General features: G+C 42.3%; 2 protein-coding genes and 1 long non-coding RNA gene across 3 annotated transcripts in view; 1 reads left to right on the forward strand and 2 right to left on the reverse strand.

Annotated features, from left to right (window-relative positions):
* Positions 1 to 1,248: 1,248 nt before the first annotated feature.
* On the forward strand, positions 1,249 to 2,652 carry LOC109075997 (retinal cone rhodopsin-sensitive cGMP 3',5'-cyclic phosphodiesterase subunit gamma-like). Its single transcript, XM_019091828.2, has 3 exons — positions 1,249 to 1,389; positions 2,010 to 2,163; positions 2,244 to 2,652. The coding sequence occupies exons 2-3, from the start codon at positions 2,022 to 2,024 to the stop codon at positions 2,318 to 2,320; spliced, it is 219 nt and encodes a 72-aa protein (XP_018947373.1). The 5' UTR covers positions 1,249 to 1,389; positions 2,010 to 2,021; the 3' UTR covers positions 2,321 to 2,652.
* Positions 2,653 to 9,251: 6,599 nt separating this feature from the next.
* On the reverse strand, positions 9,252 to 9,852 carry LOC109096923. Its single transcript, XR_002019022.2, has 2 exons — positions 9,457 to 9,852; positions 9,252 to 9,382 (listed from the first exon to the last, which is right to left on the reverse strand). It is a non-coding gene; the product is annotated as an uncharacterized LOC109096923 (long non-coding RNA).
* Positions 9,853 to 12,484: 2,632 nt separating this feature from the next.
* The window catches only part of LOC109085918 (RNA binding protein fox-1 homolog 2-like), a 28,416-nt gene continuing 27,954 nt past the window's right edge, over positions 12,485 to 12,946 (reverse strand). The window contains exon 9 of the mRNA XM_042725254.1: positions 12,485 to 12,533. Coding sequence (XP_042581188.1) covers positions 12,509 to 12,533 — 25 coding nt within the window. The 3' untranslated portion in view covers positions 12,485 to 12,508. The remainder of the gene's footprint in view (positions 12,534 to 12,946) is intronic.

The raw sequence follows: 12,946 nt of genomic DNA on the forward strand, positions 1-12,946 counted from the left end.
TCTCATTTAGCATATAAATCCGTTCTGCATTTAGATCCTACTGAAAAACAGAAAGTGTTGCAGAGACAGATATAGATGTGTTTGAATACGTCACTGCTAAAACAAGACAGCACCAAATAAACACACACACACACACACACACACACACACACACACACACACACACACACACAAAAGACACAGTTACGAACATTCCAAGGATATGTTAATTACGGCTATATGTTAGTGAGGATAGATGATCGTGGGTTGTGGATTAGAGCTGATTATTCTTTAATTAGTCCGGTTCAGCTATAAGCGTATGTGTGGGATCAGGCCGAACAGGGGTGTGTTTCTCAGAATATCAGCTGCGGGGTGTTTTAAGGTGCTCTAATCTAAAAACAGATGCGAACAGTGAATCATCTTCACACTGAACATACAGCGGTCAGAGAAGAGACTGAAAACACTGATCTGAGATCAGAAACATCTCATCTGAAGCATTTGTGACCCTGGCTGTGAAAACCCAGCTGAAGTCATATTCTGGTCATTTACTGTTTTCTACATAAAATCATCCTTCATAAGATAAAAAACATTCTGTGAAAGTGTAACTTTGATATCTTTAATATTGACTGAGTAAGACCATGTCAAAGAGTGAAATCATAGTGAAATTAATGGTTGAAATCAAACTTTGATGTTTGTGGTCTCATAATTAGATTTTGAGACTTCAGCCTGTATTTCACACAGAGAGTGTCACATAAGTTAAGCAACGAATGGTAATCATATAAACACAAAATGCAAAGAAAACAATTCTGATGTATTTTTAGATTTAGAATACATTCATTTACAGTTCATTTATAGTTATTTGGTAAAGAATTTATGTTAGACTTTATTTTAAGGTGTCTTTGTTACAGTGTAATTATACATATAAGTACTGAGTAATATTAATGAACCATGCAATTACTATATGGCTAGGATTAGGTTTAGGGTTACTTGCAATAAATTATAAATAATTTTTAATACAAGAGTAAGTTTATGTAACATGTAACAAGGACACCATATAATAAAGCGTTACCAGAATTTAATATAAAAAATAAAAAGATGATGCTAAGAATATAAAAGTATATATTAACCTAAATGAAAATACAGCCTGTATGTGGTATTTGAACACACATCATAATTCAGCACAGTGTGTGTGTTCATGTGTAACACATCGTAATGACATAAACGTTTCCACACGCGTGTCCTCACTGACACACAAAGCCTGAAGAGCTTAAAATACTCCAGATGTCAGGCTCCAGATCCCTCGATCTGTTTCTGTGGGAGATTAGAGGTGTGCTATAAAAGCGTCCGGCAGACACACTGGACACGAGCTGACCAGAGACGCAGAAGAAGCAGCAGAAACTCCAGCACACGGTAAGAGATTCACCGCACCTGAGACAGAAACCAGAAAACACTCTTTATAGTCACAGTCAGGTAACATAGTATTCTACAGTACTGTAGTAATATACTCCAGTATTCTCATTAGCTAATACACAACACATGATCTACTGAGAGAAGGAAACCACAAAACAGACGTTCAGTGGACTGATAAAGAGCAGACAGATCCAGTGATGGAGATCAAAATGACATTCATTTAAACATGAAATAAACACACTCTACAGGCTCAAACCGAGAATCAGACCGTTTTACTGGATTTTCTTCAGATACAGTTGATATTCTACACATTTAGGCAAAACACATATTTAGGCAAAACAAAAACACATTTTTCTGGCAGATTGCGAAATGTGAACGCTGGGCATCTCCTCGACGAGATTATGTAAAAAGCTTATTATTCACACAAGGCGATTAGATGTTGGTAAACAAACATACTCGTTGTGCAATCAGCAGATTAGGATTAACAAAATCCCAAAATGAGAAGATTAACAGTTTGAGGACATGAGTAACGAGCGAGAATGAGATCAGATGAGGGAACAATTAACACAGATTCAACATGATCAGTTTTAAAGCAAACATACGTTGTGTTTATGTTTTAGTAAGTGGCAGATATGGACGCCCCTGCACCTGCTGAGAAGAGAGGACCCCCAAAGTTCAAGCAGAGGACCGCTCGCACCTTCAAGAGCAAGGCTCCCAAACCCGGACAGAAAGGCTTCGGAGACGACATCCCTGGAATGGAGGGTCTTGGCACAGGTACGTGACAGACCACCAGTTTCTGGTCAGTTCCGTACATTTAAAGACCCTGACAAGCTTCTTTCTCTGGTCTTTAACAGACATCACTGTGATCTGCCCCTGGGAAGCATTCGGAGACATGGAGCTCAGCGATCTGGCAAAGTTTGGGATCGTGTAGCACCTCATCCATCCTCCTGAGATCAGTTTCTAGAATCATCTGTTCACTCCAGACTGAACCAGCAACAGATGCTCTCAGCCCAACACACACAGAAGATGGGACGTGATGAATAAATTAGGGAATAAGGACTCTCTCTCTCAGGAATCGACCTCAAGAGCCACAACATCATTCAGTCTCTAATGCTGTAGCAAAATACAGAACTGTACAAATCAACTTTATATTTTTGAACAGTAAATATGATTGTGTTTTTGTCTGAATCAATCCATCACGGTTGATTAAAAACCATTGATTTGACAGTAGAACACAAAAATAAAATTTTATTTTCCCATAAATCTGTGGTGAGAATTTTCTCTTTTAAAACTTTTAAATGAGTCCATTATAAAATGACCTTTCACTTCATACACTACACAAAAGGGTTTTCATAAATATCCACTGATTCGCACTAACAAAATACAATCTAGGAATATCAAGATAAAAATTCCAATAAAAACATTTTTAAATGGTTTAACGACTACATTACCAGAACATTAACCATTTTATTGTAGAAAAAGTGCAGTAGCCACATTGTAAAAAATCAAAAGTTGAGAAAACTTAAGTTTAAGGAAATCAGCTTCAGCAGATTTTTGAATTTTCTCAACTTGTTTCTGTATAAACTCAAAAATCTGCTGACGCTGGTTGCCTTAACCTTTAAGTTTTCTCAACTTTAGATTTTTTACAGAGCATGTTTTTTGGCATAATGATTACCATTCGTACAACCACTGTTTTAGCGATGACAAAAACCATGATTAAACTATAGTTGGTGTAGCTCTAGTAATCCATTTTATTTGTAGTAAAACGCTTTGGTAGATTTTTTTATCGGTTTTATTTGTAGTGATTAGATTTGGTTACGTTAAGTAACCGAAGTGCTTTCTGCTGAAGCCTGATATTTGTTCAAGTTTGTGTAGCTGCACAAACCAATGGCACTTCAGCCCGCCAAGGGGGCGGCGGGTTATAATTCGACCGCTATATAGTCGATCCGTAGCACCATTCATCAGATCATTCGACTGAAGCGACGATCATCGATTCATGCAGTTTGTAATGCGGCAAGTGACATAATGCTCGTTCCCTTGTCTCAGGGAACCGAGGTTACGTTAAGTAACCGAAGCACTCCCTTGCGAACGTTCATATATGGGAATGAATCCAATCACGCCGCACCACGAGCAACAATTATATGCTGCTCTGCGAGCCCAGTGTTAGAGCACAAGTTATAGAATAGTTATATATAGTTATAATGTCTAAACTATATATATAGAATAGTTATATATAGTTATAATGTATGCTGCTGGACCACGCCCATGAGGAGGCCATTCCCCTTGTGGAGTGGGCTCTCACACCAATAGGGCATTCCAGTCCTTCCGATGCGTAAGCCAGAGCTATAGCATCAACAATGCTACAGTCTTTGCTTAGTAACTGGGAGACCCTTCTGGCTGCCTCCAAAGCAAACAAACAGCTGTTCAGACTGCCTAAACAGTTTAGAACGTTCCACATAGACTCTTAGAGCCCTCACAGGGCAGAGAGTGTTTGGTCCCTGCTTGCTATCAGCAGCGGGGAGCGCCAATAGGGATATTGCACTCTAAAGGGAGTAGAGAGCACTTTAGGAACATAACCGTGTCTCGGTTTCAAAATGACCTTGCAGTCATTGAGCCCAAACTCCAGACACGAAGTGCTGACCGACAGCGCTTGTAAGTCACCCACACGCTTAACCCAACGCCAAAGCAAGGAGAAGGGTCATTTTAACCGATAAGGGCCTCAAGTCAGCCGAACTGAGCACCTAGGCCAGTCGTGGGCCAGGGCATCTCTCCATATTGAGAAAAATTTTGGGCAATGAGAGTTGTCTTCCGAGGTGAAGAGGCCGACCTCTGCCCTTCCCAAAGACTGCCCAAATTCGCTGTACCGTCTGAGGGTGCAGCGCCCAATCACCCGGGGCTAACTTGCCTGTGGACAGCATGTCTGCTCCCAGGTCCATCTTGCCTGGCACATGAACGGCCCTTAGCGAGAGGAGTTCTTTCTGTGCCCAGAGAAGGAGGCGACGAACGAATCTGTATAAGGTGTGAGACCTTAGGCCGCCTTGGTGATTGATATAAGACACCAATGTCGTGCTGTCTGAACGGACCAGCACGTGGTGGCCTTTGATGGCCGGAAGGAAGGATTGCAGGGCTGAGAAGACTGCCAACATTTCCAGGCAGTTGATATGTAGGCATCGAATGGCAGATTGCCTTCCAACTGTGCGCCCCACCCGGAGTTGGACGCGTCTGTCGTGATCACTTTCCTTCTGGAGGCCACGCCAATCCTCACTCCTGTCTGAAACAGGCGAGTGGTCCTCCAGGGGGCCACAGCTTCAATACAGTGGTGGTCCACCCTGACTGGAAATCCTTTCAACCGTGAAGCGTGGGACGGGACTCTGGCTTTTAGCCAAAATTGGAGGGGACGCATGTGGATCAAGCCCAGCGAAGTTACAGAAGCGCCAGCAGCCATGAGGCCGAGCAGCCTCTGAAAAACCCTCAGGGGGCATGTCATCCCCGGTTTGAGGGAAGCCATCGATTGCTGAATAGTCAGGGACCGATCCGCCGAAATCCACGCTCACATTAGGGAGGAGTCTAGAACCATTCCCAGAAATACAGTTCATCGTCTGGGCAACAACTGGCTCTTGCGTGGGTTGATGACCAACCCGAGGCGCTCTGAGAAGCAGCTCTTTGTGAGCATTCAGTTCCTGTTCTGATCTGGCTAAAACCAGCCAGTCATCGAGGTAGTTCAATACGCGGATTCCCATCTGCCTGAGAGGGGACAGATCATCGTCTATGCACTTCGTAAAAGTGCGTGGGGCCCGGGACAGTCCGATGGAAGGACTGCATACTGATAGGAGGTAGTTCAATACACGGATTTCAATATTGGTCTGTGACAGGGGGCTATGTGGATGTGAAAGTAAGCACTTTTCAAATCCACGGTCAAAAACCAATCCTCGGGGCAAATATGCGCGAGAATTTTCTTGACCGTCATCATCTTGAACGACCAGCGCATGAGCGAGGTGTTAGGATTTTTTTGATCTTAATTGTCTTTGAGTACAAGATCTCTCTTTGGGACAAGGAAATATCGACTAAAAAAGCCTGACTCGCTGTTCGCTGGGAGCACTTTTCCATACCGCCTTTTGCAAGCAGTGCTTGCACCTCCTGGAGGAGAACAATAGCTTCGTTGTCCGGGACAGAAGTTTGAACAACGCCTCTGAAGCGGGGCGGTCTGTGAGCGAACTGCAGTGAGTCGCCTCATCAAATTGTTTCCAAAACCCATCTCGATATTCCCGGAATGGCTGCGCAGACAGGTTTTATTTTCTCGAACGAGAGCTCGCCTTGAAAAAGCGGCAAGTCTACTTTCATATAAGTGATTATTGTTACCAAAACCCACCTCGAGATTCCCGGAATGGGTCTGCTATCACAGCGGTAAAATATTCAGGCACGCGCTGCACCTGCAGGACGTGACCTGCTGAAAACGAAACTCCGTCTCTCAGAGATGTTCGAAGAGGTGAGGAGTGAAGGCGAGCTGTTTTGGGGGGCGTTCCAGCCAAGGTTAGAAGGGGTTTTCCTCTCTAGCGCCTCAGGATGGCTTCGGCGGCTCAGGGTCCAGCACAACTCGTGGGCAGGACCTTGACGCTTCGGGAAGGGGAAGCGTTTCGCCGGCCTGGATTGCTGTTTCAGCCCAGGCTCCATCTTCTGCTGAGGCTGATACTGCACTGGCTTTGCAGGCTGAGCAGTGGGGCTCTTCTGGCAGCCCACAGCCGTGGTGCCAGGGCATTTAGGGAGGAAGTGATGCAGTGCCTGCAATGTCTCATGAGCCTCCCGAAAACCGTTCAGTGAACCCATGAACAGCGGAGCCGAATAGCCCTTTCGCCGAGACTGGCGAGTCAAGGAAGGCCAATTTCTCAGCGTCCCGGATCTCTGTCAACGTTAGCCAGAGGTGTCGCTCCAGCACCACCAGGCTGGCCATGGTCTTGCTGATTGCTTCTGCTGTGGCCTTTGTAGCATGCAGAGTGAGATCCGTTGCTGTGCGCAACTCCTTAACTGCCTCCTGGTGCTCCTGGTCAGACTCGTCCATATTACGGAGAAGTTTGGCTTGGAACACTTGTTAGTAATAAAGTTTGGTGTATCCCCTTTCATCAGCACCGTCAACGGTGGTGAGAGCTGCTGCAGTAGAGGGGTTCACCCGTGCCGAGTAATGAGCTCGCCACGTCTTAGTGAGCTCGTCATGGACATCTGGCAAGAACGGGGCTGGACGCTGACGGGAGGATCGCTGGCGGGTCTCTGGCAGGAACCATTCATCCAGTAAGCCGTGGGCGGGCTCGTCCGGAGCCAACCACTCGAGGCCTAGATCCTCCACGGCCTTCGCGAGGACTTGAGGGGGGAGAGGCTGCTAATAGAGCACGAGCCAACAGCGAGCACAGCCTCTGCGTGGGCGCGGTCAGGGCAGGCGGTGCACTCGCTGTGCCCGTCTTCATCTCGCAAGAACCACACTCCACACCACACATTGGTGCTCATATTAAAGTTTTCTATAATTGTAGTCTACAATTTTATTATTTTTCTCACTATGTCACGAACTAATGGTAAACCAGCATTATCGCTTCACTTTTGCACATATTCTTTTGGCTCCGAGCGAGTCTTTAAAGGGATAGTTCACCCAAAAATGAAGATTCTGTGATTAATTACTCACCCTCATGTCGTTCCAAACCTGTAAGACCTTTGTTCATCTTCAGAACACAAATGAAGATATTTCTGATGAAATCCGAGAGCTCTCTGACATAAACGCACAAATTAGAAGAAATCTTTCACAATATTTACCTAAAATTATTTAACGTCCATCTACAATATTAATGCACAGTCGACTGAAATCAAAGACCCATCGAGTGGTTGTTTTAAAAAAACAGTTTATATGGAGATTCAGATACAAATTACATCACAAATGGAATCAGAATATGTAGAGAGAGAAAGAGAGTTCAACTCAAAAACACGGTTACACTGTAAACCAAAGGAGAGTATGTGGAACAGGTATCATATTCATAAGGTGCGAGAATGGAGAATAAAAGAGACGCCATCTTTAACCCTTTACTGCAGGAATGGAGGGGATTTTAACCTTCTCACTCCATCATCAGAAGACGAGCGTCATGCGAGAAATCCGTCTAATCATAGCAAAGACCTCCCATTGATCCACAACGGCACGAAAGGTGCAGCTGCTGCAGGAGAAACCAACGAAGGACAGAAAGAGAGAAACCAGCCAATCTGACCAATCTTCTCCAAAAGCATCTTTAAAAGCAAGAAGTTCAGAATTTAGGAGCAGAGATCATTTTAATCTCTTATAATACTGTGGAGAGTGTATGCATAGACTGCAAGTACCATTTAAACAAAAAAACTAATAAAATAAAGCTGTCTGGTTTAGTGTTCAGACTGTGGTCAGTTTTTCTTTAGTGTCAATGAAACACGGCCCTCATCCTCTCAACAAAGCTGAGGTGAAATTACTCTGAAACTCTAAACTGACTAAATGTTTTCAGTCCTGGACCCGGATACACTTACACCTAGAATCTACTGAAACGCATGATGTCTTGTGAAAAGAAAACAAAAAAACAAAACAAAAAAACGACAACATGAAATGCACGTGTGTTTGTTTTCACAGATAAGGAAAGCGGTCTTGGATCGCAATCCATGTCCAGCTATTTTGAAAATAATTAGAACCCCGAACCACTTCAAACAATATCAAAAACCTATTCATACAAAACAAAACAATTAAACCAAAGAATAGAATTACAAATACGTTTACACACAAATCAAGAATGTGCTTGACTTTTCTTTGGAACCAAAATTCAAAAAGCAAAATACCAATATACTGAAGTGAGAGAGTACACATCTGCAAAGAAAGACAAAAATACTGGGTTTTCTTCTTAAAAATCAACAAACGTTTTTTTGATCCACTTTTCTGAAATTTGGGCTGAAAGTTGCATATTTTACAAAACTACGCTAATAAAAGAGCTTGTCGATATTCCAAAACAGGGCTCTTGGATCCAAAAATCTGAAGGAAAAGTTGTAAATATTTTGTAGCATAATTTAGATACTTGCTATAGTCATGACGCCTGTGTTTGGAGTCTTTCTGTGAATCAGTGTGGGTTCAGATGATGTCCAACACACAACCATGAGGAACTAATGACGATAATAATAATAATAATAATAATAATGTTTGGTAAAATTTTGTGTCTATTCTAGTTTACTTGCATATAATGACTATTTAATTTTAAAGGTACAGTTCTTGAAATTGGTCTGAACGGAGAGGTACAGTTTAAAGAACACAAAGCTTCAGCAAGACGGATTATTATGACACGTCGTCCCGTTGTGTGCGTCACGCTTCAGTGATCTGTAACAGCTGCTGGAGTTTCTTTCATCCGTGATCTTTCCAGAGAGAGGAAGACCATGATGGAAGTCTCTCATCACGTCGCTGTATCTGGGATAAGAGCCTCGTCCTCCCTCACAGAGCTGATGGGATCCACACGATTTCCAGATGATCCTTAAAACGGAGATAAGAGCGTTCCGGACGAATGTCTATATTTCTTAAAGAATATTGATAATTATTGTAGTGTGAGACAGTGAAGGGTGCAGTCCTGACGCTCGGTGCACATGTAGTTCAATGGCCACTAGAGGCAGTCTAGAGCCGTTACTGCATGCATATGTGCAGAGAGAGAGAGCCAGAGGAAGAAATGATTTGCTTCTCAGTCAGAGATCCGTTTCCATTTAGTGTTCGACGTCGTCAGGTTTCCTTTAAAAAACAAAAAAACAAACACTTTCTTCGATGTACTGATTTATGGTTGCATTCCTTATTCAAAGTTCGTTCGTAACAGACGCGTTTCGCTTTTTTTTTTTTGTGTGTGTCCAAGAGTGTGATTGGATTTTTCCCTCCGAGGTCAGCAGCTGTTGGTGGAGTTCAGAGAGACAGCAGATCTGGAAGTGTGTTAATATGGCGAGACCGGCTGTATCCTCCTCTGTAGAGAGTGGCCTGCGAGAGAGAGGTTTGGTTAGAAAGCGTCTGAGGATCTGAGAGCGTGACACACAGACGGAGACCAAGCTTACCATCGCACCGACTCCATACGCTGCTGCCGCCGCCGCCGGAGAAGCCGCTAGCGCCGCCGCGTACGGATCTGCTGCGTACATGCGACCGTAGCTGCAAAACACAGAAAACAACAACTACTGCTCAGAATCAGGGCCGTCCGCAGCAGACACCAGCAGAAACAGCCATCTGTCCCAATGCTGCAAACTCATTTTCAGAGAAAGTTGCTAAAGGAAGGTTGATTTCTTGCTAAATGACGTTGTGACATCACTGCGCGATGACATCATCGTAAACACATATACGTAATACGTAAACAGGATGCAAAATTGTCACTGCATTAAAAATATATTTTATATATGTTAATTTATATTTGTTTGTAAAATAATATAAATGCATAATACAATATTAAAATTAGTGCTGTCAAGCGATTAATCAATGTATATATAAATACACACATACAGCATATATTTTTGAAAACGTATTTTCTTATAGTTCCCTTATATTCGTATAAATTATATCTTATATTTGTATTTAGTATATATTTTTCTTTTTTATTTAATTTATAGTTTATGTGTTTTTTTTTAATATATATATGATAATGTTTATTGTGTATTAAGTATTATTTTTTATTTTGGTTATTAATCATTTCACAGCACTAATTAAAATGTAAATAACTATTTTTTAAATACATTGCATTTTTTGAAAAGTGTACACAATTTTGCACGTTACAATTTAAGGTTCTTTTTTTAGCAGCTAGTAAACTAGTAAAACTACACACTCTGAACAGTGTACTAGTAGTTTAGTTAGTATTCTACACTAAGAAAAGTCTGTACAATAAGGCACAATCTACTCGGATTAGTAAGAAGGAATTTTCTGTATTGGTTTTTCCACAGGTTTTTTTTTTTACCTGCATGTTTAATTATAATGTGTTTGACAGCATATCTAGTTTGAAGCCACTGGATGCGACGCTTCTTCCTTCTGCAGTTGTTCATTAAAATATTGCAGGAAAAAGAGAAAGATCAATGCCCAGAGATGATGTGTTACATCAAAAACTGAACCAATATGTTCAAACCCAGAACACATATTTATCACATTTTCTAGAGGGGACCCATTATCACCGTTGCACTCGCGATCTCGCACAAGAGGAGGAAAGCCATGTCAAAATTAATTGCAAGTTCAACGTTAAAAACACATATCTCAAGGCTCATGGTGGGTTTTTCTCCCATCCTACTGCATCTCATGTGTTTTAAATGAAAAAAGTACTCTGGGTGATGGACGTTTGGCCCTTTGCCATAAAACGGTTTGTTTTATAGCTGTTTAAGCAACTACTGATTATAATTGAAGAGAATCAGATGCAAAAGCCTCTACGTTGCCATCTGAAATTTTCTCTAAAATAGCAATTTTTATTAGACTCCTATATTTATGTCAGTTATTTCACTTTAATTGCATAGAAAAGGACATATACATTGCCCATAAAGTGAAATTACTGAACCCACACATAGGAGCCTAATAAAAATGCTTATTTTAGATGAAAAATTCAGAAGGCTTTTGCATCTGAACTCTTCAATTGGTTTATAAACATTATTTTAAACATTAATAAGCACTGATACGCTGTAATAAATGTGCATTAGTAATAGTTTGCTCGAAGCGCCCTCTTGTGGCCTCAGGAGAGAAGCCAAAACCTTTTTTCACCCTAACTGAATTGCTTGAATTTTGAATTTTTATATTATTAAATTATTTATTGTGTTTATTTGAGTGATTAATTTTTTAGTTTTTTTGTTGGGAGGTGTTCAAGATGTGGTTATGCGACAAATAACTACTGCATGCTGGAAACAGGACAGCTGTGCTGACCGTGCACTGACCGATCCTCGCTCACCAATGTCGCTTGTCGGTAAGCCGCTGCCCGCCGCCTCCGCTGTGGGGTACTCGCTAATGAGACAGGGACTCTGGGAAGGGGGACAGAATCAGATCCAGGGCTGACAAAAACCCTAAAACATCACAGGCCTTAAATCTTGGTCTCACAATAGTCAGCCGATCACAAGAAGACATGCAGGTAAGTCATTCGCGTGAGAAACGGCAGCGCCAGAAGATTATTTACATGTACTCAGAAGTGTAAATATATCTGAGCGATGAGGGATGGGCCGGCGCGCCAGATGATGGAGCTTGTTTTTTTTTTATTTGTGAAGAAACATGGAGTAATGCAAAACACAAACGAGATAGAGCAGATCTTAAAATATCTGAGTCTGACTACATAATCGAACAATACCAGATGATCGCACCTGCCACGTGAATCATCGATAACCATTTTATATTAAATTCCCCTGGACGAAAAACTGAACTAAATCACGACACAGACGATAACGAGGGGTGGTATGTGTCGTCAGCATCCGCCCAGCACTGACCGCTGGTTGGGGTGGAGTCCCTAATAAGAAGCCGATGGACTGGGACGCTTGATGCTGTCTGCTGCCAAATTTTTAAGGCGCTTATGAATAGTTTTAGAAAGGAAAGGATGCAGAATTCAAGCAGAATTTCTTTCTTTGTCCCCATTCCTGGCCCCCCCCCCCGCACTCTCGGTAAGATTTACTGTGAGTTAGTTAGGGAGGGAGGAAAAAGCGACAGCCCAATCTCCACACGATCACAATATCAAACCACACGGATATTAATCAGAAGGAAGAGAGCACACTATCCGTCTCGGAGCCACCTGCAGGCATTCTGCTACTCACCAGAGTGTACTGAAACACAACATCTACAGGAGGAAAACAGAGAGAGCTATCGTTCAACATGAACACACAAATACACAAATTGAGACAACCACACACACAACACTCGTGAACACAGAGCAGTCCCCGAATATCTGCTGAATTGAGAAAACAAATCGAGTGAGTGTTGATTTTATATGGCAATCACAGTGATTGTAAAGCAGGTCTTCTTCCTGAACGAAACGGCTCTGCGAGGGCCTACAGTTTTCACCACAGTAAAGCACTCGGGAAAAAGAGGTGAGAAGGAAAGAGAGGAAGTGAAAAACGAGGAGAGCCAGGAGAGTGGGGTATATTACACACAGTTCTTGTAGCTCCATCAAACACAATCATGGTACACCACACTGAGAGACAGAAAAACAAAATGACAGCAAAAAGAAAAGAAAGATGGAGGAGCAAGAAACAAAAGATTGAAAAAAATAAAATGGTCAGGGCGCCACCGTGTGGTGATCGAAGGGGAAAGGGAACAAAAACAAAAGAAGTGGCCCAGGACAGATGGAAGACCACAAAAAAAAGAGAAAGTTGAAAACATTAATTCAACACACATGCAGTGCACTTCAGTCATTTACCCCAACAGGAAAAAAAGTCGCCTTTTCGATTCCCATCGAGATGCATTTGAGCCAGATTTACACTGCATTTCTCAATAAACGGGTCGGGAAAAAAATGGCACTTTTTTGTCATTTGATTGCATGTTCACATCAGCTGGTCTCATTTGTGAGCAGTACAGCAGAAGCAGCACACAGTCATGCAGCATGCA

Source organism: Cyprinus carpio, chromosome B6, assembly GCF_018340385.1.
Source record: "Cyprinus carpio isolate SPL01 chromosome B6, ASM1834038v1, whole genome shotgun sequence".
NCBI lineage: Eukaryota > Metazoa > Chordata > Actinopteri > Cypriniformes > Cyprinidae > Cyprinus > Cyprinus carpio.